General features: G+C 44.7%; 1 protein-coding gene across 1 annotated transcript in view; it reads right to left on the bottom strand.

Annotated features, from left to right (window-relative positions):
• Positions 1-25,660, bottom strand: part of COL22A1 (collagen type XXII alpha 1 chain) — a 316,194-nt gene that overhangs the window by 84,201 nt on the left and 206,333 nt on the right. Inside the window, exons 24-29 of the mRNA XM_075920074.2 lie at positions 20,989-21,042; positions 5,782-5,835; positions 4,126-4,179; positions 2,237-2,290; positions 1,004-1,057; positions 420-455 (exon numbers count right to left, since the gene is read on the bottom strand). Coding sequence (XP_075776189.2) covers positions 420-455; positions 1,004-1,057; positions 2,237-2,290; positions 4,126-4,179; positions 5,782-5,835; positions 20,989-21,042 — 306 coding nt within the window. The remainder of the gene's footprint in view (positions 1-419; positions 456-1,003; positions 1,058-2,236; positions 2,291-4,125; positions 4,180-5,781; positions 5,836-20,988; positions 21,043-25,660) is intronic.

Below are 25,660 nucleotides of genomic sequence, written 5' to 3'. Positions count from 1 at the left end.
AGCCGGATTCTGTCCTTTCTACATCTGGGGCTCAGCTGGGCTGCTCCAAGCCCCCTGCCTTGCAGCACACTTCCCACCACTAAGAGTTGCTGCAGCCAGAGTCCTACCCTGTCCCTCTCCTCAGGCTCCCTGGTTCTGGCTGCTGCTCTTGCTAAGGGCACACTGGGATGCAGAAAGATCCAGCTGCAGGGGAATATGATGAAAGTCTGGAGGATCTGCCTCTGGCTCCCTTTGAAGCCAGCGCCCTGTGTCCACAGTGTGGCCCTACCGTCTGCTACCAGTGCCAGTCCGTGAGTCTGCTGCTAGGGTCAAATCAATCTCATTTTATCTAATTACTGACGGAAGGATGTATTCCCATCTCTGGTTCCTTCACAATGCTCTGGCCGGTGGCCTTGTTTTGCTCAGTTTTGCCTGCTCACCTTCTCACCAGCTAGACCGTGATCTCCTGCATCGCCCTGGGAAGACAAAAACACAGCTTTGGTATTACAGGGAAGTAGAATCATATGATCCTAGGGCTGGAAGAGACCTCAGGAGGTCATCGGGTCCAGCCCCCTGCCCAGCAGGAAAAATATAGCCTCTTATAATCACTATGCTACATTCCCTGTCACATACACAAAATAGATATGTCACAGGCGTTCCTCCCTCCCTCTCTGGCCCAGATCTAGAAATGGGCCCAGCTACATGGGTTAAGTTCCAAAACCACAGGGAGCAGCCAGGATCCAATATGCTGAAGCAAACCTACCAAAATGTCACATGTGAGCATCAGGCCTTGAGTTCTACTTTGGTTCCATCTCTATTTCCAATGGTACATTGTGACGAAATCATCAGTGTGCAGGAGAGAAGGACGTGCTTCTCCTTTCCCTTACAGTGGTGTTACACAAATGCAAGCCTACCAATCACAGCAGAGCTACTCCTGAGCACCGTGGCATCAACACAATCAGAATCCATCTCTGGCTGATTCGATTCATGCTTACAGAGAGCTCCGGGACTTGGACTTCCTTACCTTGGGACCAGCTTGCCCAGGAAAACCGTCCTGTCCCCTCTCTCCTTGTTCTCCCTGTAAAGAACACAAATGGAGATTCAAAGAACAATTCTCCAGAGGTGCAGTAAACGTGAAGACAAGGGCTTCGGGTGGATCTCCAGGGACTCCATGGGTGTGTATGCATGCTTTGTTTGTTTCCCGAGATGCTGTCCCTGCTCTTGAAAAATGTGTGCACACAATCCCAAAGCTGACTCGATTTCACTCTGGAATAACATGGAGCCAAGTTCCTTCTCTGAACAGCCTCAATCCATTGTGTAAGAACAGCTCATCATCAAAAGTTCACTCCTTATTTCCATTCTGAATTTGTGTAGCTTCAACTTCCAGCAAATGGATTGTGTTGTGCCTTCTCTGCTAACTGAAGAGCACGTTATTAAATAGCTGTTCCTGTACTTGTAGACAGTGACTAATCCCTTAACCTTCTCTTCGTTAAGCTAAATAGATGAAGCTCCTTGAATCTATCACTGCAAGGCAGGTTTTCTAATCCTTTGATGCAGGCCAGCACCTTCAGGCAGAAGAGATGTAGCACCTGCCACCAGCATTCCAAATCTGCTCTAAGGCTTCAACATTCATACTGCCACCACCTAACACGAGTGGAGAAGATAGTTGCTTAAAGCCTTACAGAGAGCCCTTTTCCTTAATGTAACCATCAATACTTACTGACGCTTCCCCTTCTAAGTCAAGACACGTGCTAATTCTCCACCTGGATAGCCAAGTAGGGAAGAGTGCGTGGCTTTGACATCTATCATTTTGAACAGAATTTATTGTATTGTGTTCCTGTTGCACTTAGCCCCTCTGAGAGGGTACAATATCTGGGGCAGGGCTTGGAAAGGAAGGGTGCGTTCTCTTTCCAGTAGCTGGGACAGGCGAAAGAAAAACCTGGGGTAACCGCGGCCCATATTTTTGGTTGTTACTCATGAGCTTTAGGTGTTTGAATAATAAATTGTGCCCTGTGAAAAGAGCTGTGGCATCTGGCAGGATTGTAACTATACCTAACAAAGTGCTGCATCAGCCTCACAAGGGCTGGCTATACCAAATTCAATACAATAACTTCAGCTCATTTGCCCTGAAGCTGTGCCCAATGGCTCCATGAAGTGGAATGGACAAACATTTAGCATGGAGGAGTCAAACATGCTGTCTGCAGAGCAAGGTCAGGAGGTAACTAGTGTAAAAATTGACATAGCCCGTGCCACTTGCCTTTTGGCCCAGAAGCCCAGGAAGACCATTTAATCCATCCTTGCCAGGCAATCCCTAAACAAGAGAAAATTATCAGCTGCAGGAGTTCACTTATGTTCAGACCATTGTAAACCTGGACACAGTTAGCGCCCAGCCGCTATGAGATACAGGCACATATGACCTCACTGTGCTCTCGTTTATGCTGGTTTTAAGGACAGCAGAATCAGCCCCATTGATTCTTTGCTGAGTTTTCACATTTCTGTTCTATTTTCCATCTGGATCACAGGGAAACATCATGTAATAAACATGTTCCCTAGACGAATAATGCAGCTCCTATCCAATAAACCAGTCTTGGTAAATGGCCACTGGATGTCACTATTGCTACAAAGAAAGAACAGCAAACACTTTACAGACTATAAATAGACTAATTCTTAAATAAGTTTAGAGGTGGTATCTTTACTCAGCGGTTTCTACTCTCTTCTGCTTCCAAAAATAAAATAGTCTGTGTCTTTCTTTGAGCATCAGCAATTTATTAAATGTATACTCTATTGCATCTGTGTGGAAGTATCAGTTAGCGGGATCATCATGAAAAAGATTTCTCTAATGTACTGGTAATATAGGAAAGAATCTAGTCTTAAATCTTGCCACTATAAGAACCTTACAGTTTGTGGGGCTACCTAATTGATCCTAATTGATCTGCCTTGACATTAAACACACCATGGAAATTAATTTGCTGTTCTAAAATAGAGCTTTTGCTTCAATTCAGATGCTAATTTAGGAAGTTTCTAGCTTTTTAAGGAAATGAATTTTGCAATAATTTGAAGGCATAAAATATAATAATAATAAAATATAATAAAATATAATAATAATAATAATTTAAAAACATTATTGCCTGAATGCAATCTCTCATCCCTAGAGGTTTTTAAGTCCCGGCTTGACAAAGCCCTGGCTGGGATGATGTCTTGTTTTGGGCAGAGGGTTGGACTTGATGACCTCCTGAGGCAGGGGTGGCTAACCCACTTAACAAAGAGAGCCAAAACAGTGGTGGAAAAAATACGAAGAGCCGCACTAGAATTGTCAAGCAAAAATTATTTTAAAAAAAGGACGCTGCTCCTTTAGGAAACAAGCTTAGGCTTTTTGGCCATATCAGGCTCCCATCAACAGCCGCCATCTTCGGTGCCATTTTGAATTGCCGCCTTGGTGAGCACAGGGGAGCTGGAGGCCAGGGGAGGGACTGGGGGCGGGAGGGTAGCCGGGGGCCATTGGGGGAGGGGCACATGAGCCGCACTTTTGGGAGAGAAGAGCCGCATGCGACTCACGAGCCATGGGTTGGCCACCCCTGTCCTGAGGTCTCTTCCAACCTTATGATTCTATTATTCTTGTACTAAAATCCCAAAGCATATGTAAGACAGATTCTTGAATTAGCCAGCAGAAGGGTTTGAATCCATGATTTCTCTTGCTGAATGCATAAGTCTCTAGTGCATGAAAAGGAATTGTCCAAGTGGTTACCTGTAGAAGACTCATTAACTGTTTTTGTGGACAAGCTACCATAAAGAGGGTAGAAGTCAGGCCTTGTCTACACTAAAGGGAAGATCGCTGCTGCCATGGTCAATCTTCTGGAGTTTGATTAAGCAAGTCTAGTTAAGACTAACTAAATCAAACTCAGAGAGTGCTCTGGCCAGCATCCAGTACTCCTGCTTTTGTGAGGAGCAAGAGAAGCTGATCAGAGCATTTGCTGCCACTGGCTTCCCACTGTGGAGATGCCACCAAGCTCAGTTTAAGGTAAGTCGACTCCAGCTAGGTATTCTATGTAGCTGGAGTTGCTTACCTTAAGCCAAGCTAGTGTAGACCTGGCCTTAAATATGCACAATCAGAGATGATGGAAATGAAAACAGCAGTTCTAAACTTACCGCTGGTCCTGGTGGTCCAGTTTTACCAGAAACACCAATTTCTCCAGGCAATCCCTAGAAATGAAACCACAACAGGGAGCTATGTTCAGCATTTAGGCCTTTGCAACACAATGACATTTACACACTTTCTGATATTGCAGCTTACTGACTTCTGCTCAAATAGATAAGCACAATGTGCTCACTTACAAAGGCCAGCTTCTACCTTAGGAGCTGGGAATAGTTGTAACAGTTAGTTTACTTCTGAGGGAATTCTGTGCCAAAAAATGAAAATTCTGTGTACAATATTTTAAAAATCTGCATATTTGTCAAAGTAACACAATATAATCACACCATTTTTAATTATTTGCTGGCAAATATTTTGAAATAAATTTACCAAAATAATTGAAAATATTACAATTATGTTGTTACTGTGTTATTTTGACAAATACCATTATGCAGATCTTTACTACAGAATTTTAAATGTTAAATATTTTTTACCCAGAATGTTTAATTTTTGGTGCAGAACGCCCTGAAGAGTATTAGGTTTCTATGCGGCACAATCTGGGGGTTGGGGGAGAAATCTGGATACAAAAAGGCTTTTCGAGGGTTCTAAGTGCAGGGGAAATGGCACTCCGCAGAGGAGACCAGGTAAAGGTGGCTAGGGGTTAGCAGGGCGCTGCTGGGGAAGTGGGGCTTTATGGGGTTGGGATCAGGGTACACCTGGTTAGGGCTCAGAGAGGTGGGGATCCTGATATGAGGGTCTCCCAATGCAAAACATGCAGCTTGCTGGGGTGGAGTTCAGGGGGCTTGGGTGCAGGGGGCTCCCACTGGGGGTGGAGGGGCAAGATGGGGGTTTCCAGGTGCAAGAGGGTCTGAGACTCAGGGAAAGGTGCAGGGTAGTCCAGATGCATGGGGGCTGGACAGATAGTGGGAGCAGCTCCCTATGCAGTGACCCCTGGGGAACAGGAGGTAATATATGGGGAGCTGCACCCACTGTCTCCTCAACCCCTGTGCCTCTGCACTCTCCTACACCCAATCCCCGATTGCTAAGCTTTACCCCCCAACCTCCAGACTCTTACCCCCTATCAAGCCCTTTCCACGATGGGAAGCTTTCTGCAGCCAGGGAAGGTTTCTGAGGGTTGATCTGATCAAGCCCTGACTGCTCCATGCAGGAGAGAAAGAGGGTGAACTCTGTCTCCACAGTCCCTCTTCCCTTACCACCGATCCAGCTGGGAGTGACAGCTCTGGTGGGCTATGGCATCCCCAGTCCCTTCCTCCCATCCTGACTTACAGCTCCTCTGGGTGCCTGAATACAGGCACCCACACTGCTGGGAAGGGGTGGGAGAGCCCTGATGCTCCTGCTCTTTGTTCCCCTCAGAAGCCATTTTTCTGCAAGGAAGGGGAAGCAAGGAGACTCTGTGGGGGACGCACTTCTACACATGTGCAGTGGCACAGAATTCCCCCAGGAGTATGTGAAGAGGCACCATCACATGAAGTCAACCAATGGCTCCCAACAAGGAGATGCGAACATGAATGTGTCCTAGCTAAAGGCCCGATCTCATTGAAGTTAATGGCAAAGCTCCCATTGATGGGAATAGTCCTGCAACTTAGTTACTTCAAAATGTTATTTCTATCCCCTTGGAAACAATCAAACAAATCTTAAGCAAGTTCCCTTACTGGAGCACCTGGAGGTCCGGGAGGGCCAGCGACACCAGGAGACCCGGCAAGACCCTGCAAAAAAAGAAAAAAAAATGTTTTATCCAACCCACTGACATTCCATCTTGAGTGTGAAAGGAGGAATCTTCAACTAGGCACAGGACGTTCTGCTCCCAAATGCCGATTTTAACCACACACAATAGTGGCCTTTATTTCATTAATCTCCATTTAAAAAAAAAAGAGGACACAGGCCAGAAGTGAGCTGCTGCGGGGAGATGGGGAGGGACGGGAAGGGGGCTGTCCTCACAAGTAGAACAGAATGACCAGCTTTGCACAGGCAGCTTCTTAAATCACTAACGACCCTACCTGCAAGATGAACTCCAGATCTGGTCGTGATGCAAGAAACAAGTGAATCTCAGGCAACCGCTACTCACTCACAAGGCAGAACCTGTCCAGGGACACATTCTAGCCAGAGCAAACTTAATGTAATCCTGATAGATGTTGTTTCACAGAGAAGCCGAGAAGGAAATGATTTATCTCCAAGACTGGCTTTTGGGAGTAAATACGAATGAGACACGGTAGGTTGTTTTGTTTTTTTAAATATGACTGTGCCCAAATTCCTTCAAATGACTGGACCTGATGCCATTGAGCCAATACTTTACAAAAGAAAACTCCACACCTATAGCTCTGCCATTTGAGTCATAGTCAACACAAACATGGTGCAGAAAGTGGCCTCAATGTGTTATACCAGAGGGAGATGTAAATACTCCAGCTGTTCATCTGGGCCCACACGAGACTGCCTGCAGTACTGCAGCAAGCTGGTCCAGTCTGGTTTTAAGCGACTCAGGCAATAGGAATGACACCGCTTCCCTTGGGAAAACATTTCCTACTCCTGTGTCCTCACGATAGCCATGAGATTTACTCGTGGACTTTAAGGCCTGAAGGCAATGGCATAATCATGTAGTCTGGCCACCTGCACATTGCAGGGTGCAGTGCCTCTGCTACCCACTCCTGGAGTAGGCCCCAAGCCTTTGGCTGAGGTGCTGAAGTCCTCAAATCTTGAGGTAAAGTCTTTCAGAGATTGCACTCTTTAATCCAAACCAGCAAGTGAACTGCGCCCCATGCTGCAGATGAAGGCAAAACTGGCCAGGGTCTCTGCGAATCTCACTGAAAACACCTTCCTGACCTCAAACACGGTGCTCAGCTAGACTGCCTTTGGAGATATTTGCTCATAATAATCCCAGAGAGGCACCCTCCTCAGACTGTCTCCTGCATAAACTTACTGGCAGAGGACCCCCCCGCCCAGCTACCCAGTATGCCACTCTATGTTGCTTGTTTCTATCCTTGCATGGCCATAGACATGTGTGCCCTCAGGCAAGGTGAGGGGGGGGGCACTTCTGCTCTCTCAAAAGAGCAGAAGGGGTAGGGCTGGGGGCAGCCAGCCCTCCCCTTTAGAGCTGCAGTAGAGGGTAGAAGCCCCGCCAGGCCCCTTTGAACCATTGGGTTTGGGTGCAATTGCTCCTTTCCCCTCCCCCTGTTGGCGGGCCGGTAGACAAATCCAGGTTGTTTTCCTTTCACCGCGTGTATCTTTTATTCCACATCACTTTTACACACAGAACATCCCATTAGCATCACGTTGCCTGAGCTTCCCCTTCTTGCCTCTTCCTTCTACTTACCTCCTCCCAGTTACATCATTAGCCCAGCAATTACCACCCAGGTGCTCATAAGCTGCCATCAGAAAGAATTTAATTGCTCACAGCTGAGCCTGCAGTTGTCTTCACACTGCAGCCGCCTCAGTGAGTAGGGTGCTGTTGCTAACACTCGGTTGTATATCAAGCTTATCTTGACAAAAGTTGGCGGGGTTTTTTTTGTTATTGTTGGGGATTTTTTGCTTTTTGTTTTTTGCCTCCACTGCTCCACTCGGAAAGATGTCCCAGAGCTTCACTCCTCTGGTGGTCAGAAACCTTTGTCTTACTTTGAGCTTAAACATGTTGGTTTCCCAATTATTTCCATTTGTTCTTGAGCCAACACTGGTTTTAAACATACTGTGGCTGGTATAAATGTCAGTCAAAAGTATCAAATGCAGGTGCCTAAAGTTAGACACCAACATCCGTAATTAGACACCTTAAGAAGTGGTTTGAACTCCAGAGGTGTTGAGCCCTCTGCTCAGGATGGAAAGGGATGTGGGTCTCTACTCAGAGAGAGGTGCTGGCTACAGACCTGAGAGGGCATTCTGTGAGCAGAGCATGGAGGGGGTTAAAGGAGTATATGCCCCAAAATTGCAGTACTGAGGCTCACTGAAGACCTAGGATGGAATTACTCATGTGCTTAAAGTTACGCACGTGTCAAAGAGCTTTCATGGGTTGGGACCTAAACAAATAAAGTAAGGAGGAAATGTAGCCTGCCTGTTCTGTTAATTTTCAGTTTTCCAGCAGCAGTTTGCAGAGAGCTCTGAGGCTTATTTCGAAAGTGCCCAAAGAATGAAATGGAACTGGAGACAGACACAGGAGCAAAAACAAGTCAGCACTTTGGCCAACAGATCCCATCAATGCCACTATTCAACATCACAGGCCGCAGGCTCCGGGACTGGAATATCACAGGTCACAGGCCAATGTAGTGCTTCTTCTTGAAGGAAGAGATGAGAGGGGGGAAGACGGCGGCAAGAATGAAAGATGAGGCCCTGGTGGTGGTGGTGTTTTAGATAAGGTCGCAGGCATATGAAATGAGGACGTTAGGATACATTGACTCAAAGGGAGTCGAAAAATTGACAATGTCACACCAGCAGAGGGGGTAATGCACTCAGGAATTGGATCAATTGAAATTCACTGGCCTTGCTGCAGTTCTGTATCGTGCACAGTCATTTTCTACAGCATCTCAAGCTACAATAGATGTGAGGCCATTACCAGAACAGTAGTTACAGCAGGCCTGAAGTGCAGGTAGAACTTGACAATCACAAGGGAGATCTGGAGCTGAGTCCCTAGGTTTTACCAACTTCTGCTGGCGTGATCCAAGCCTAAGCTGGAAGTCCTATTAAGGGGAGTTGTAACTGCACAAAGTTCCTATAAACTTTCCTACATGGAGGCTCCCGCAGCCAGAAAGTGCTACCCCAAAACTGGATCACGCTAGCCAGGAAGAGGCCACAGCTAAAACTTGCACCTTGCTAAGCTAGCAAGAGAGAATAAACTTTAAGAAGCAACAGCATAAATCAGCCTAGTGCAAGAGACAAAGCAACAGGTACTGGTAAAATAATCTGTGGTGACCATGCAAGGACATTTAGAAGATGGGAAGTGAAGGGGCTGGTGTTAAAGAAGACAGGAAGCTCAGAGATGGAGGCAGAGAAAACTGATCCCATTCCCGCAAGAGCCAACACCACATAGACACAAGAGAATCAGACCCATTGTGAGCAGGACATAGAGAAGAATGAGTTGGGGGTGGACCGACCTGGGATGGTCAGAATGCTGAACCCCTCTCTCCCCGAGCTGCAGTTTGTTTTTAAAAGGCCTCTCAGAAGAGATGGGTTTTACAGTGGAATTTGAACAGAGAGGGGATGGCTCTGGCAAGCAAGGCAAGGCAGAATGTCTTAAGAACATAAGAACGGCCATACTGGGTCAGACCAAAGGTCCTTCTAGCCCAGTATCCTGTCTGCCGACAGTGGCCAGCACCAGGTGCCCCAGAGAGGGTGGACCGAAGACAATGATCAAGTGATTTGTCTCCTGCCATCTCTCTCCAGCCTCTGACAAACAGAGGCCACGGACACCATTTTGTCCACTGGCTAATAGCCTTTTATGGACCTAACCTCCATGAATTTATCTAGCTTCTCTTTAAACTCTATTATAGTCCTAGCCTTCACAGCCTCCTCTGGCAAGGAGTTCCACAGGTTGACTACACGCTGTGTGAAGAAGAACTTTCTTTTATTAGTTTTAAACCTGCTACCCATTGATTTCATTTGGTGTCCTCTAGTTCTTCTATTTAGGGAACTAATAAATAACTTTTCTTTATTGGCCCTTTCCACACCACTCATGATTTTATAGGCCTCTATCATATCCCCCCTCAGTCTCCTCTTTTCTAAACTGAAAAGTCCCAGTCGCTTTAACCTCTCCTCATATGGGACCCGTTCCAAACCCCTAATCATTTTAGTTGCCCTTTTCTGAACCCTTTCCAAGGCCAAAATATCTTTTTTGAGGTGAGGAGACCACATCTGTACACAGTATTCAAGATCTGGGCGTACCATAGTTTTATACAAGGGCAGTAAGATATTCTGGGTCTTATTTTCTATCCCTTTCCTAATAATTTCTAGCATCCTATTTGCCTTTTTGACCGCTGCTGCACACTGTGTGGAAGTTTTCAGAAAACTGTCAATAACTCCAAGATCTCTTTCCTGATTTGTCTTACACATGGCACTCTGTGGACGAGGGCACAGAACAAAGGAACTGTCACACTGGGTTAGACTCCTGGGCTATCTAGACTTGCATCCTGTCTAAGACAGAGGCCAGCACTAGATACTTCATAAGAAGATGAAAGAAATCCCACAGAAGAAGGCAGATATGGAATATCTGCTCCCCTGCAGATGAGGTTTTATAGCCAATACAACAGTCTTTCGTTATTTATTAACTATAATAAATCTGGATGATCTTGCTAGCCACATAAGTGTCTAAACCATCTCTGAATCCTACCAAGTTCTTGGCCTCAAAAACATCATATAGCAATAAGTTCCACAGGCTAAGCATGATTATTGGTACCACTAATCATTCAAGTGCAATCTTTTTCTATCGTAACCATCATGATACTCTGAAGTAGGTTGTTTATGCACAAATACATGACCAATTCACCTACATAAGTGAAAGCACGGGCAATCTACAAAACCGCACCCTTGTGGGACAACTATCTGGGCAGAGGTCTCCTGAGGGGGAAGGCAGCTTTAATTTATATTGCCAGAGCTCCTTGGGAGATGCACTGAATGGGAATACTTTCTGAGCAGCCTGGTGCAGCCAGTTTTCTGGGCAATGCTGCCATCTCTAGAGCAAAGGAGTTGTATGCCACTAGAACTGCTGCTCCTGACAAATTTATTGTCACCAAAGGCCTGCAGGCTTGGCTGCCCGAACTGATCAGGGCCAATGGATAGAAAATGCCGTTGTGTCACACCAGAATGTGCAGAAATCTGTCATGCCCTTGTCCCTTTTAAAGTCATTTCTGCCACGATGCTTACAGCAAATCGATTTGACTTGTATACACGTTGACACTTCTTGTTCCCCTTCCCCTGGGTTCTGCTGGTCTTTCGAACCATAGCAAGGACTTCTCTTGAATCTGTAAAAAGGACCTGCCCCATAGTGGGTACTACTACAAATAAGTATAATATATAAGCTACATTGTACCCCTAATAATTCACCCAAGCTCATACCATATGTCTGCTATACGTCTTTTCTCCTTGTTGCTGATAATCAAGATTAAATAGAATTTGGTTTCTCTGATGACCTCTTCAGTGATCATTCAACCCTGCAGATCAAAACTCCCTTTCCCAAAGCCAGTTCCCAGGGCTGTCACATTTAAATTCCAATCTGGGAGAGACAAGGACACTGAGTTATAAGAGTATTTCACTTTGATTTTGTTTGATTTTTTTCCCAAGGCCCAAACAATTTCATACCCTTCCAAGTATCACTTAGCTGCAAAGCAATTTAGAGCTTGCAGGAGGTAGAACCAATTATAACCTGGCTAAAATGCCCTGGCATTAAAAGGCAAGACAGCTACTTCCATATTTTGCATGTAACTGACGTGGGACATTCACTTTTCTTTTAATCTGGATGCATCCACTGCCCACATGAGCTTGAGGTGCAAACAGGATTTTTCTCCTTTATGGTCTGCTTGCTTTTCCTATGTGAGTCACTTGCTGACATCACAACCCCATCCTATGTATGTGACAACCTATCACTCTAACACAGTGGAATAAAATTTCCTTTATTCAGCCATTTCTGTTGATATTAATTTTTGTTTACATACTAGCAAGAGATAAGGGGAGGAAGCACAATATAGAAGTGCATAGAACAACGCTGGGAGAATTATGTTCTATTCTCAGTTTTGCTAGTGTGACATCTTGTGGACTGTCATGCTCCATGCCTCAGTTTCCCCATCTGTAAAATGAGGATAAAGCCAGTCTCACAAGGATTTTGTGAAGTTGAAATCATATTTTTAAAGTGAGATGAGCTCACCTGATGAAAAAGAGGCTATAAACAAGTAAAGCATTCCCATCCAATATATTCCACAGGAAATGTGCATACAAACCCTTTAACCTGGTTAAAGCTCCAGTATAAAACAAAAGTCAATATATATAAGTTGTACAATGAAAAGGCCTGAAAAACTTCCATTTTGAAACACTTAATGGGAAAAAAAAATCCACATTTTTGATCAAAAAGAAAATGTTTCAAAATTTCAGAACAACTTTTTACATTTTGAACTGACATTTTGAACAAAAAAATATTTTTTCCAAATGTTGACTTAAACTGAAATATTTTGTTATGACTTTCCCAATGGAGATAATTTTTTCCCACACAACCACATTCTCCAATGAGACAGTATTTTGGTTGAAGAGTTTTACTCAGCTCTCTATCTAAGGACATTAAGAAAATAAGAACGGCCGTACTGGGCCAGACCAAAGGTCCATCTTGCCCAGTATCCTGTCTGCCGACAGTGGCCAATGCTAGGTGCCCCCAGAGGGAATGAACAGAACAGATAATCATCAAATGATCCGTCTCCTGTCACCCATCCCCAACTTCTAGAATACAGAGGCTAGGGACACCATTTCTACACAACCTGGCTAATACCCATGGGTGGACTTATCCTTCATGAATTTATCTAGTTCTTTTTTAACCCTGTTAAAGTTATGGCCTTCACAACATCCTCTGGCAAGGAGTTCCACAGGTTGTCTGTGCACTGCGTGAAGACATTGTGCATTGTGTAATACAGGGGCTGTTCTCCATGTTTAAGAATTTAATTCAAGTAGTTAAAGCCTTCTGAAACATATCATTCTCTATATGCAGAAGGATGGTTTGCCTTGTTATTTCTCAGTTGGGTACCAGAAATGAGATAATGGTAGATGTTTCCTCCTTTTGCGATCTGCATGGTTTTGAAGGATATCAGAGAAAGTGAAGTTTACTCTGAGGCTGTGTCTACACTGGCCAGTTATTCCAGAAAATCAGCCGCTTTTCTGGAATAACTTGCCAGCTATCTACACTGGCCGCTTGAATTTCCGGAAAAGCACTGACGATCTAATGTAAAATCATCAGTGCTTTTCCGGAAAAACTATGCTGCTCCCGTTCAGTCAAAAGTCTTTTTCTGGAAAACTGTTCTGGAAAAGGGCCAGTGTAGACAGCAGAGATTTCTTTTCCGCAAAAAAGCCCCAATCGCGAAAATGACGATTGGGGCTTTTTTGTGGAAAAGTGCGTCTAGATTGGCACGGACGCTTTTCCGCAAAAAGTGCTTTTCTGGAAAAGCATCCTGCCAATCTAGACGCGCTTTTTTCTGAAAATACTTTTAACGGAAAACTTTTCCGTTAAAAGCATTTCCGGAAAATCATGCCAGTGTAGACGTAGCATGAATGTTCATGGATTGCTTTCCACTGTCTCATCAATAATACTACAAGGTTCTCCTTCCCCATAGAGAGGTTTGGGAAGGAATAAAATACTCATCTATAAATGCTAACAGAGCACTAGGAGTCTTGGCCTGAGCTCACTTTTTTTGTAAAAGATGGGGGAAGAGGTGAATAGATGTACCATGTATGATTCATATGAAGGCATAATGACTCCTCCAAAGAACCACCATTGAAAATGAAGCTGCACAGATTTAGCTCACATATTCCATACTGCTATGTAAGAAATGCTTCTGCAAATACTTAACCTATGCAACCAACACTGCAATGAAGGTTTGTTTAGGCATCTCATAGATTTGTGAAAGTGAGACAGGGGTGAGAAATAATTTTTGAAGGGGGGGGGCACTTCACAAATTTCTGAAGAGGTCACAGGCCATCCCAAAAGAGGTAGGGCCAGAAAACGTCCCGTACTCCCCCACCCACTGACCCTGATTGGCCTGGGGCGGGGGAGCACATGAAGTCTTTGCCCCCTGCTCCCATCCTGCCAGGGGTACACAGCACCTAGAGAGAACCACCAGCTGTTTTGAACAGCTGGCAGTTCCTTCTAAGCATCCTGAGCCTCTGGCGGCAGAAGGAAACTTCGTGTGGCTTGAGGCGGCAGGGGAGCAAATGAAGTTTCTCACTCCCTGCTCCACCCTGCCAGGGGCATGCAGTGTCTAGAGAGAACTGCCAGTTGTTTTGAATGGCTGACAGTTTCCTTTGGTGCTGCATGCACCTGACAGGAAGGAGACACTTCACACATTTCCCCTTCCCCCGAGCCCATCCTTTTATGAGTGAGACAAGCATTTAAGCCACGCAAAATTATTTGGCTGCTGATATAATGCTAGCAAAATACATGGCACTCATGCTAATAAGCCCTTAGCTCCAACTTCTATATTTGTCTTTATACATCTGCAGAGCCAGTCACAGCCTCTGAACCTCTGAAATGTCATCTCTTGTTGTATCTGCACTCGCTCCATCAAGCACCTCATCTCAGGGCTTGACTTCATATCCAGCACTCCAGGGGCACAGATGCAGCACTTAGCAAAGATGGCACCTTCCCCAATGTGAGACTTTCTCTCATCAGTTGGATTAATCTTCCGCCCCAGGATGTGGTAGGTATATTGATGGGAGAAGCTCTCCAATCAAAGCAGCACTATCTACACAAGGGTATGTCTACACTACCACCCTAGTTCGAACTAGGGTGGTTAATGTAGGCATCCGAAGTTGCAAATGAAGCCCGGGATTTAAATATCCCGGTCTTCATTTGCATCTTGCCGGGCGCCGCCATTTTTAAATGCCCGTTAGTGCGGACTCCGTGCCCGCGGCTACATGCGGCACGGAGTAGGTAGTTCAGATTAGGCTCTCTATTCCGAACTACCGTTACACCTCGTTCCATGAGGAGTAACGGTAGTTCGGAATAGAGAGCCTAATCCGACCTACCTACTCTGTGCCGCGTGTAGCCGCAGGCATGGAGTCTGCACTAACGGGCATTTAAAAATGGCGGCGCCCGGCAAGATGCAAACGAAGCTCGGGATATTTAAATCCCGGGCTTCATTTGCAACTTCGGATGCCTACATTAACCACCCTAGTTCGAACTAGGGTGGTAGTGTAGACATACCCCAAGGGATTAAGTCAGTAAGTCAACATTAGTCTACACTACAGATCTATTTCCATATAACTACAATGGTCAGGGGTATGGAATCCATAGATGCTAGAACTAGAGCATCTACTAAAGCAGTGTTTCTTAAACTGTGTTCCGGAGCACACTGGTGTGCTGTGAGACAATCGGAGGTGTGCCACAGAGAAAAACAGAATTCAAAATGGCAGCCCTTAAAGGGGGAAGCGACTTTTTTTTTTTGGTTCAATAAATTTCCCCCGACCCCTTTTTTTTCCCCTCAATTTCCCCCCGACTCTTTTCCCCCAACCCTTTTTCCCCTGACCTTTTTATTTATTTATTTTTGCGCAACAAAAAAATTCTTGGTGTTCCCCATTAAAAACACAATATTGTTTAGTATACCTCCGTCTTAAAAAGTTTAAGAAACACTGTACTAAAGCAATCCAGACTTGACAGGGTTTCCCTTAGATACTGGATTTGCAGTTTGGTTCGTTGACTCTCAGCACCTCCACTATATAAATTATTCCTGCACGTGGTGGATTTTTCACACCCCCGAGTGAGGTAGTTATATTGATATAAATCTGTATGGCCTCAGTCTCCCGTTTCCTTCACTCCTCTATCAAGCCTTCACTGTTGTCACACCAAGATCTGCAATCCTTCTAAAAATGTGCCTCAAAACTCCCCTTTTCTATAATGCTTGCCACAAGCAGCTGACATCGGAACATGAGTTCGTTACAACTGTTCTTCATTCCCCGCCCCCCCCCTTGCCTGCTGGCCGCATCTCCGTACACTAACATTTCCAGTGCTAGACTTTAGATGAATGCTGCGTTACAACACTGAAGTGAATCCTCTGCTTAAATCCAGTTTTGTAAACCAAGATTAAAAATGATAAAAAAAAAGACTGCTGGCAACACAGAAAACCAAGACCCCAAGAGCCATTACTCCTGCACATCTAACTTGCATGGCTTTTTAATCATTTTAAGTGCTTGCTGCATTATTCATAATGGACCAGGTCTCTAGTTATTAAGTCAAGTGGCAGGATAACTGGAAAACCAACATTATTTTAAAAAAACCGTTCTGAACAGAAATTACTGATAACCTCCCGGGGCCATAAGAATGCAGAGGCTTTGTACCTTGCTATTTCTTACAGTACTAAGAAAATCTTCTTTTCAGCACTAGGCGATGTTTGCTTAATTTTGTATCTTAGCATAAGGCACAGCCTGGGATTTCTTATGTTTATTGATGAACAAGCTTAATTTCTCCTTTTGGTTTGTTTTTATTGAGTCAGTGCAACAAATGAAAATGTAAAATCTTCATCTTTTTTTGGTGTGTTTGTTTTTTGCTTCAATGCTCTCAGTAAGCCAACAGGCTCCAGGTTTTGTTTTTTTTCCTGTTTCAAAATACAAAATCTTATCAAAGCTGTTCCTGTGCCAATTCCCTTACCACAAGTATCTTTGGGAGACTTTGGAATTAGACCTGAACGTTGCAGTGCAGGTGTAACGCCAACAGGCAGAACCAAACTGGGGCCCTATGGAGCTTAGTGCAGGAGCTTCTACAGCCTGAGCTAAAAGCCAGCTGGCTCTCAGCTAAGTCTGTAGAGGAAAGCCATTCTCTCAGTAGCTGGACTAAGTGCCACTACATGGGACAGTGAACCACACACAGTAGATGTGTGGGTTACACAAGCCTATGTCTGCTTTTTTACACAACCCCTTACAAATGACTTACCTTGTAAACAGAAGCTCAAGAACTCAGCACATTCCAAGGTTTATACTCAAGGCCTCTTTAAAAAGGCAATAAGCTTGAAATCAGAAGTGCTCCAGACTTATGTCTACACTAATCAAATTAGAATCCAGATTCCAGCGATTGTCAGTACTGCTGCTGCTTGCACCAGGGTTAATCTATTAGTGCAGATGTTTTTATCACTGCGTCACACAAATCTATTCAGAACAGAGAGATAAACTGCCTCAGCCTGTGCATATTAGCTCTTCTCCTACTAGCAGTCTGTGCTAGTCTGCACTACTTCTTACCGAAATACAAATATGAGTTTTACTTACATAGGCAAGGGAGAGGTAGCAGACATGCACCCAAGAGCTTGGCTGAAAAAATTCCACTTTCTTGGTTTTAACAAGTTTTCAGGTTGAAACATTGATAGGAAAAAAGTGTGTTTGTGGGGAGGGAGGGGGATTCTTTGCTGTCACAAAAGCTCTATCCTGTTTTTCAACCAGCTTCTTCACACAAGTTGGGAAGGGGCGTGTGTTTTGTGGGGGAAAGGGATGTTATCACAGGCACTGGTGTCATCCCAGAGTCTTCTCAGATGTGTCACAAGATCTTTCCCTTCCTCCGGGACAGCCAGCAGTGATGGCCAAGAAGGACAAGAATCATTGCAAGGTATCCTGCTGTCCGAAGCAAGCTCAGCTCCCACTCGCTGTCCCCTCTTCTCCAAGACACAAATTGTTCTCATTCAGTAGCCCCAGATAAAGACGCACACTCATGCCCATATGTCCATGTGTTGGACCTCATCATTATATCTGATCTGGGTGCTGCTCTAACTAAAGTGGAGTAAAATGCAAAGCCTGTGATTAAGAACATAGGAACGGCTGCACTGGGTCAGGACAAAGGTCCATCTAGCTCAGTATCCTGTCTGCCAATAGTGGCCACTGCCAGGGTTCATCCACACAGCAGCGTTATTTCGGAATAACGGAAGTTGGAAATAACACAGTCTGCATCTACACGACAAGCAGTTATTTCAACATTATGTCAAATCATGTTGAGCTGGAGGACTTTTTACTCCGATTCCTGTAACCCTCAGTTTACGAGGAGTAAGGGAAGTTGGAGGAAGCGTGCTCTTCCTCAAACTTCCTGATTGGTAGACAGTGCCAAAATCTGAAATAAGCTATTTTGACTTGAGCCAAGCAATTGATGTAGCTCAAGTTGTGTAGCTTATGTTGGCTTTAGCCCTGCTGTGTAGATGTTCCCCCAAATGCCTCAGAGGGAATGAAAAGAACTGATAATAACCATTGATGGATCCATTCCCCATGAATTTATATAGCTCTTTTTTTTTTTGAGCCATGTTACTGTCTTGAACTTTACAACATACTTTGGCCAGGAGTTCCACAGGTTGACTGTGTTGTGTGAAATACTTCCCTTTTTTTGGTTTAAACTTGCTATCTATTAATTTCATTTGGTGACCCCTAGTTCTTCTGTTATGGGAATGAGTAAATAACTCTTCTTTATTCCCTTTTTCCACACCAGTGATGAATTTGTAGACTTCTATCATATCCCTCTTTAATTGTCTCTTTTCCAAGATGAAAATTCCCAGTATTATTAATCTCTTCTAATAGGGCAGACGTCCCATGCCCAAATCATTTTTGTTGCCCTTTTCTGAACTTTTTCCAATGTAGAGACACCTTTTTTTGAGATGAGGTGCATGCAGTATTCAAGATGTGGGAGTATCTAGAGTTTATATGTGGGTTTATATAGAGGCATTAGGATACTTTCTGTCTTATTCTCTATTTATTTCTTAATGGATTCCTGATTCTGTTTGCTTTTTTGACAGCTGCTGCATATTGAAGAACACATTGATTATTATTTAAAGACCTTGTCTTAGACATTCTCTTTTCCCCTTGAATATATTCTCTGAATCCATGCACTGGTTTACTTCAGCTCTTTTTTAATCAAATGTTTCTGGAAGTCTTCTGTCATACGCACAGGTCAGGGTGCTGTTGTAAGAATATGCATAATTTTCTTTATTCTTAAAGTTAATATACGTGGTGGAAGAGCAAATGGTCAGTCAATTTAAAAATCTCTTGATAGCACTGTAGTTTTATCTTTTTCTGATCAACATAAAATTTGCAAGCTTTGTTTTGCTAGGGCCAAGGGAAAAGCTGCTTAATGCAAAATCAGCAAACTTTTCCTACAATTAATATTGAAATTGTGCCATGAAAGTATATAAAAAGCCCTGCAGAGCTTCACTTAAGGTAGAGTTATGTTCATTGCGTGATCGTTAATTATTGATTAATTCACAGACAGATATCCGGAAATTTATTCTTTTAAAGTGGGTTGTTCATAATGTCTGTAGCACTCAGCAGGAAGCTTTAATGTCATCCAGCATTACAAAGAAACCATCAAAATGCATTTGAAAATACGTGAATGTATTCCCATTCCAGGCAGCTGGTGAACAACTGGTAAACCAGATGCTGCGGAATGAAACACAGCCTGAAAAGCACAGACATGGCAAAAAGCAGAATCTAAATGACAGCATTCTAAATTGGAGATAATTGGCTTCACCTGAACCCACATAGCAAACCATCGGATTTTGTCTCTCATGGCTTTCACAGTCATCTTAACACCTTAACACAGCACATCTGCTAAAGAATCCATTTCGTGCTGATGTTTCCTAGTAACAAGAGCATTACTTGCCAGGGGAAATAAAATAAGTATCAGCAAAGCAAAAACAACCGACAGCTCACGATGCCCTGGTCACTGTGTACATCACCAGCCACTGCAGAGTCAAAGCTCTTCTGTGTCTGTCCCAAGTTTAACTGACGGTAGAGCTAAAATCCTCACTCATATGAATGAGGTAGGGTGTATTATCAAGACGACGGTTAATGGGTTGTTATATTCTTGCCAGGGTACTCAATCGTGGTGTGTGGGCAAACGGTGGAGAAGCTTTGTGACCATCCTCCCTTTCTTTATGGCAAGAAGAGAAGGGATTCCTGTCAGAGGGCAGCCACCTCCTAAGAACTCCCTCATGGCCTTTGGGAGGGCTGTGGTACCCTGCCTCAGTTTCCCCCTTCTTCCGGACTCTTTAATAAGCTCCACACAGGTTTTCTTGCTGCCCTGCCAGGGCCTGTTTAATGGCATAAATCACTGAAAACAATCCTCAAAGTCCCCAAATGAAATCCATCACTAAAACTCATACACAGCTTGGGTGACTTTAGCTAGCCCTGGACCTCTGTGATGAGCACTCCAAACATTGGCTGGTTTCCCTAGAGTACTGTTTTGCTGTAGAGCCTGATTCAGGACCTCCCCCCCCCCCCCCAAAGGAGGCAGCCCACCAGCTCCCTGCAATTCTTCCCCCAGACTGATCTCTCTCAGCATTTATATAAGGCCCAGCTGTCCTTTTAAGACAGGGTTTCTCAAAGTGGGCCATGGGCCTGCTTTGGGAAAGCTGCCAGTAGACCTGCATCACTTTGCTTATCTAAAGAGTCCATAACCACAGAGCCTTACTGCTCCCATTGGCCTCAGTTTGCAATTCCCAGCCAAAGGAAGCCGTGGGAAGTGGTGTGGGCCAGGCCTCCGCTTCTCCTGGCTCCCCTTGCCTAGACATGACAAACCACAGCCAATGGGAGCCGCCAGGCTCCATGGCGATGGACTCTTTAGGTAAACAAAGCAGCACAGGCCTGCTAGCGGCTTTCCTAAAGCTTGAGGAACACTGCTTTAAGGCGTCAGCTGACTGCCTTAGTCCTATCTCCTCAAGCTGGGAAGCAGCTAATTCATTAGGGCTGAGGTGGAGTCGTCCCCATCTCCCCTTGAAGGAGTTCCCCGTGCTGTGACAAGTTCCCCAAGCCTTTTTCTGTTGCCAGATGGTGTCACTGTGTTGGGATAGCTGTGAATCACTGCCCCCTTCCCCTTAGCTCATCCAGCTTTGCTTACAACAGCAGCTGGAAAGGAAGGAAAGTTGGAAGCAACAAGCGTTAATGTGGCTCCCCAGCAGGGTATATGACACCCAATAGGTGAAATTCTGCCTTAATTTACTCCTCAGGCAAACCCACTGACCACTCGTGGAGCTGCAAAGCTCTGGTCCAGTAGCCTTAAACCCAAGAGCAGGAATCACCCTCACTCTCTATCTTCTTTATCGCGCATCCTCCTCCCCCTGAAAGCTTCTTTGAACACATCTTATTCATATACTTGTGTCACCTTTTACTGAAACTCTGTCGCTTCTGATATTATTGCCTTTGTGTTATAAGGAAGAAGTAGAAATGTCACATACCCGAGGTCCAGGCAAGCCATCGAGTCCTGGGAAGCCAGGTTCACCCTTCTTGCCCTGTGCAATCAGAAGAAAATCAGACATTGAAAACCAGCAGCAGAGATTGCTTCTCTCATAGTCCAGACTCTCTCTGTGGAACACAAAAGGAGCAGAAAAGTAGTGTGAACATTAACCACACGGAACTGTTAGGATTCACAGGCCAGATTCTGCCCAGGGTTTGTGCACACAGCTCCCAGTAACTTCACTGAGTCTCTCAAATGTTCAATTGGGCTCATATTGCACTGCCAAATTAAGAAATTCTCTGGAAAACAGGACAGAGACACAACAAAGCTAGGCTACATCTACATCGTTGCCTTCTTCCGCAAAAGCTTATGCAAATGAAGTGTGGAGTGGAATATCGCCACATTTCATTTGCATAATTAATTAACAGCCGCTTTTGTGCAAGAGGCTTTTGCGCAAAAAGGAGCTGCGTAGACGTCTCCTTTTTGCGCAAAACCCCACTCTTGCGCAAGAGCCGTTCTTCCTCATTTTTTCAGGAAGAATGGCTCTTGCACAAGAGGAGGTTTTTGCGCAAATGAAGCGCAGCGATATTCCACTCCATACTTCATTTGCATAAACTTTTGCGGAAGAAGGCTACAGTGTAGACGTAGCCCGAGAGTACCAAGAAACTGATGGCTTGGTTGCGGTCTGTCAGCAAGAAGATGAAATTCACCTGAATTAAAACTCAGGCTCATAACACAAAGACCGGAAACACTAATTTATTACCACATTCCCCCAGTGCATCTGTAGAGTAGTGGTAAAGATTAATGATTGTTGGCTAGACACCATCTCCTGATACCCACCTTCACCTGGTGCACATAGGCAAGAAGTAATGCTATGTACTATGTTTGCATCATATACTTTTCTCCACCTCAGAGCCTGATGGGGGAACAATGCCAGTAGCCAAGTCTGTTATGGCAAAGCTGATCAGATACCAGAACCAGGCCTGATTATACACAGCCTTAGGAGATGTGCTCACTTCTGGGATCTCTACCCCAGCCTGTATCCACCATAGGCTCTTTCTTGCCATTTACTGAAGAGATCTTAGATTCAGAAAAAAAAAAGACCAAACAAAACGCCAAGTACTTTATCTATGATTGAGTGCTTAATATCAAATATTCTGATTAAAAAACCCAGAGAGCTCCAGTGACCCCACAGTTAAGCATAAAGTTGACCTGTGAAAGGCTAACACCTGTTTAAACAAACACATTTAATGGCTACAATAGGTTCTTAGCCAAAATTTCCCCTCTTCCCACAGATTTGCATAGAGCTGTGTGCAAGCTGGCTACTCTTATCCTAGATGAGGCTGCATTTTAGCACCGCTGTATCTCTGTGATTGTAAAGAACTTTCAGATCTTCTGAGATGAAAGGTACTTTAGAGAAGAAAAATACACTCTTATTTTTTGGTACCTAACACCTCACCAGCTCCATAAGCCAAAAGAGCCCTCTAGCATGACTGCCTGTGAAAATAATACAATGGGCTCATATGTTTACTATAATTTCACTGGCCTTCCCTTGTCAAATGTGCATAAAGGGCTCAAGACTGTCTTATCTGTCCCCAAGGAATTCCCTGACTGCTACCTTTAAAATGTTTGTTCTGGATGTTAGCAAACCTGCAGGTGGGTGAGTGGGGAAAGGGAATGTTGCTACAGGAAAACTAAGTTGCTGAAAATCCTTAGGGCATGTCTACACAGTAGGGCTAAAGCTGAAATAAGCTACGCGACTTGAACTATGTCAATTGTGCAGCTGAAGTCAAAATAGCTTATTTTGGCTTTTGGCCCCATCTACACAGCAGGAAGTCCAAGAAAGAGCACTCTTCCTCCAACTTCCCTTATTCCTCATAAAATGAGGGTTATGGAGTCGGAGTGAGAAATCCTCCAGCTTGACATTATTCTGACATTATGTCAAAATAACTTATTTGTAGTGTAGTCCCGAACTATGTTATTTCAGTTATTCCAAAATAACACTGCTGTGTAGATGTTCCCTCAGGCTATGTCTAGACTGCAGGCTTCTCTCAGAAGAAGCTTTTCTGGAAGAGATCTTCTTCCGAAAGAAAGCGTCCACATTGCGAAAGGGCATCAAAAAAGCGATCTGCTTTTTCAACAGATAGCATCCAAACTGAATGGATGCTTTCTTACATGTAAGCTGTGGTTCCTATGGGCAGAATGGCCTCCAGGGAACCTGTGCTTTTTCCTCTTTCCTCTTCTTGCAAAAGAACTCCCTCTAACCCAACCACAAACACCTTTTTCTGAAAGAGCTCTTTTGGAAAAAGGCTTCTTCCTCATAGAAAAAGGTGTACTGATGTCGGAAAATCCCCTCTGTTCTTTCAATTTTCTTTCGAAAGAACATGATTGCAGTGTGGACATAATTGAAGTTTTTTCAGAAAAACGGTTGTTTTTCTGAAAAAAACTCTGTAGTGTAGACATACCCTTAGAGACTGAACTCTCGGTCTCCAGATAGTTTCTGTAGGAGTTGGGTTTCTTTTAGGCATTGGAGAAAGGCAATGAAGTGAACTCTAGCACGCCCAAAGTTATCTTAGGAAAGCAGAATTCACCTTTCCTTGGCTTGCACACTCAACAGTCACACCAGTTTTTGAGGGATTACCAGTTCCAGTGCTAGTCCCTATTCTCAATAAAAAGACAGCACTAATTAAACTGGTAACACTTCTAGAACCGGTAAGAATTCTGGAACTGCCAAACTCTCTGTCCCAGAAAAGCACTGCACCCTGCACCCTTTTAGGCTGTGTCTAGACTACATGGCTCCATCGATGGAGCCATGTAGATTAGGGTTGTAGGCAAAGGGAAATGAAGGCGCGATTTAAATAATCGCCGCTTCATTTAAATTTACATGGCTGCCGCACTGAGCCGACAAACAGCTAATCAGCTGTTTGTCGGCTCAGCGCGCTAGTCTGGACGCTCCCTTGCCGACATCAAAGCCCTTTGTCGGCAGACCCGTTATTCCTCGTGGGATGAGGTTTACCGGGGCTGCCGACAAAGGGCTTTGATGTCGGCAGGGGAGCGTCCAGACTAGTGCGCTGAGCCGACAAACAGCTGATCAGCTGTTTGTCGGCTCAGCGCGGCAGCCATGTAAATGTAAATGAAGCAGCGATTATTTAAATGGCTGCTTCATTTCCCTTTGCCCAATAAACAAATCTACATGGCTCCGTCGACAGAGCCATGTAGTGTAGACGTACCCTTAATGTCTACACTCCTGCTAGTGAAAATGTTTTGTGCCTGGGAGGATGGAACAGACACCACAAACTGGCATCAAGCAATGACATCCAACAAAACCACTTGATTCCCCTACGGGGGGGACCTATGGAAACATCTGGATACCCCTGAGGCATGTACATGGCTGATGACGAGGGGTGGGGGAGAGGTAGCTGCCCCATGGCTAGTGGCTGTTGAAACTAAAATTGAAATCCCGGTGGCGTGGACTGGGCAGCTCGGAAAGGCTGGCTAAGGCAGGTTAGCTCCCCACCATGCCCCTTCCACCCAAGGTCTACCCTTTCCAGAGGCCGAGAGCAGGCCCCTAACCCTGCCCCAGGGCCCGACAATACTGGCAGCAGCTCTAGACACAAAGGCTGCATCTAGACTGGCAAGTTCTTCTGCAAAAGCGGCCGCTTCTGCAGAAAAACTTGCCAGCTGTCTACACTGGCCGCTTGAATTTGCGCAAGAACACTGACGATCTAATGTAAGATTGTCAGTGTTCTTGCGCAAATACTATGATGCTCCTGCTCAGGGATAAGCCCTCTTGCACAAATGCTTTTGCGCAAGAGGGCCAGTGTAGACAGGTAAAAACTGTTTTGCGCAAAAAAGCCCCAATGGCGAAAATGGCGATTGGGGCTTTCTTGCTCTAAACCGCGTCTAGATTGGCACGGAAGCTTTTCCGCAAAAGCGTCCATGCCAATCTAGATGCTCTTTTCCGCAAATGTTTTTAACGGAAAAACTTTTCCATTAAAAGCATTTGCAGAAAATCATGCCAGTCTAGATGCAGCCATAAGGTGTTTGCATTCATGGCTGGCATAGTCCCCAAGAGCCAGATCCAGCTGCTCTCTCTCCACTGTGGAAGGGCAGTTGGATGCAGGAATGGGGATGCACACTGAATACTTATTATGGAATCCCGTGCTACCAGGTCTCACAGCACACTGATGGACAATGCAAATCCGGTGTGTGGTTCCAAGGGGAGGCTGGTGTGTAGAAAGGATAGCTGAGGAATTGGATTACACACAGGATGTCTAGGCTCTTGTCTCAGCCTTGCCACCAATTTCCTATGTGACCTCAGGCAAGTCACTTAATCACTTTGTGCTTTAGTTTCCCATCTTTAAAACAATGGAAACAACCTCTACATGACAGCACTACTGTATGTATAAAACCATTAATAGCTGTGAGATGGACACATGCTACTGCAATGGGGACATAGAAGCACCTAACAAAGAAAAGAAGTTCTTTTTCTATTCTTAGAGCTCACTGAAAATGTGGCCCTTCATCTTAGGAAGGGTGTTTTGATTAAATAAATGCCTTGTGCTAAATGGTGAGATTTCTTCTACAGATGTCTCTCTTAATCCCACGTTTTCTGCATGTGATAGTGTCTAGGGGTATGTCTACACTACCCTCCTAGTTCGAACTAGGAGGGT

This window comes from Pelodiscus sinensis, chromosome 2, assembly GCF_052426305.1.
Source record: "Pelodiscus sinensis isolate ZL-2025 chromosome 2, ASM5242630v1, whole genome shotgun sequence".
Lineage (NCBI taxonomy): Eukaryota > Metazoa > Chordata > Testudines > Trionychidae > Pelodiscus > Pelodiscus sinensis.
This window is presented reverse-complemented; position numbering and strand designations above follow the sequence as displayed.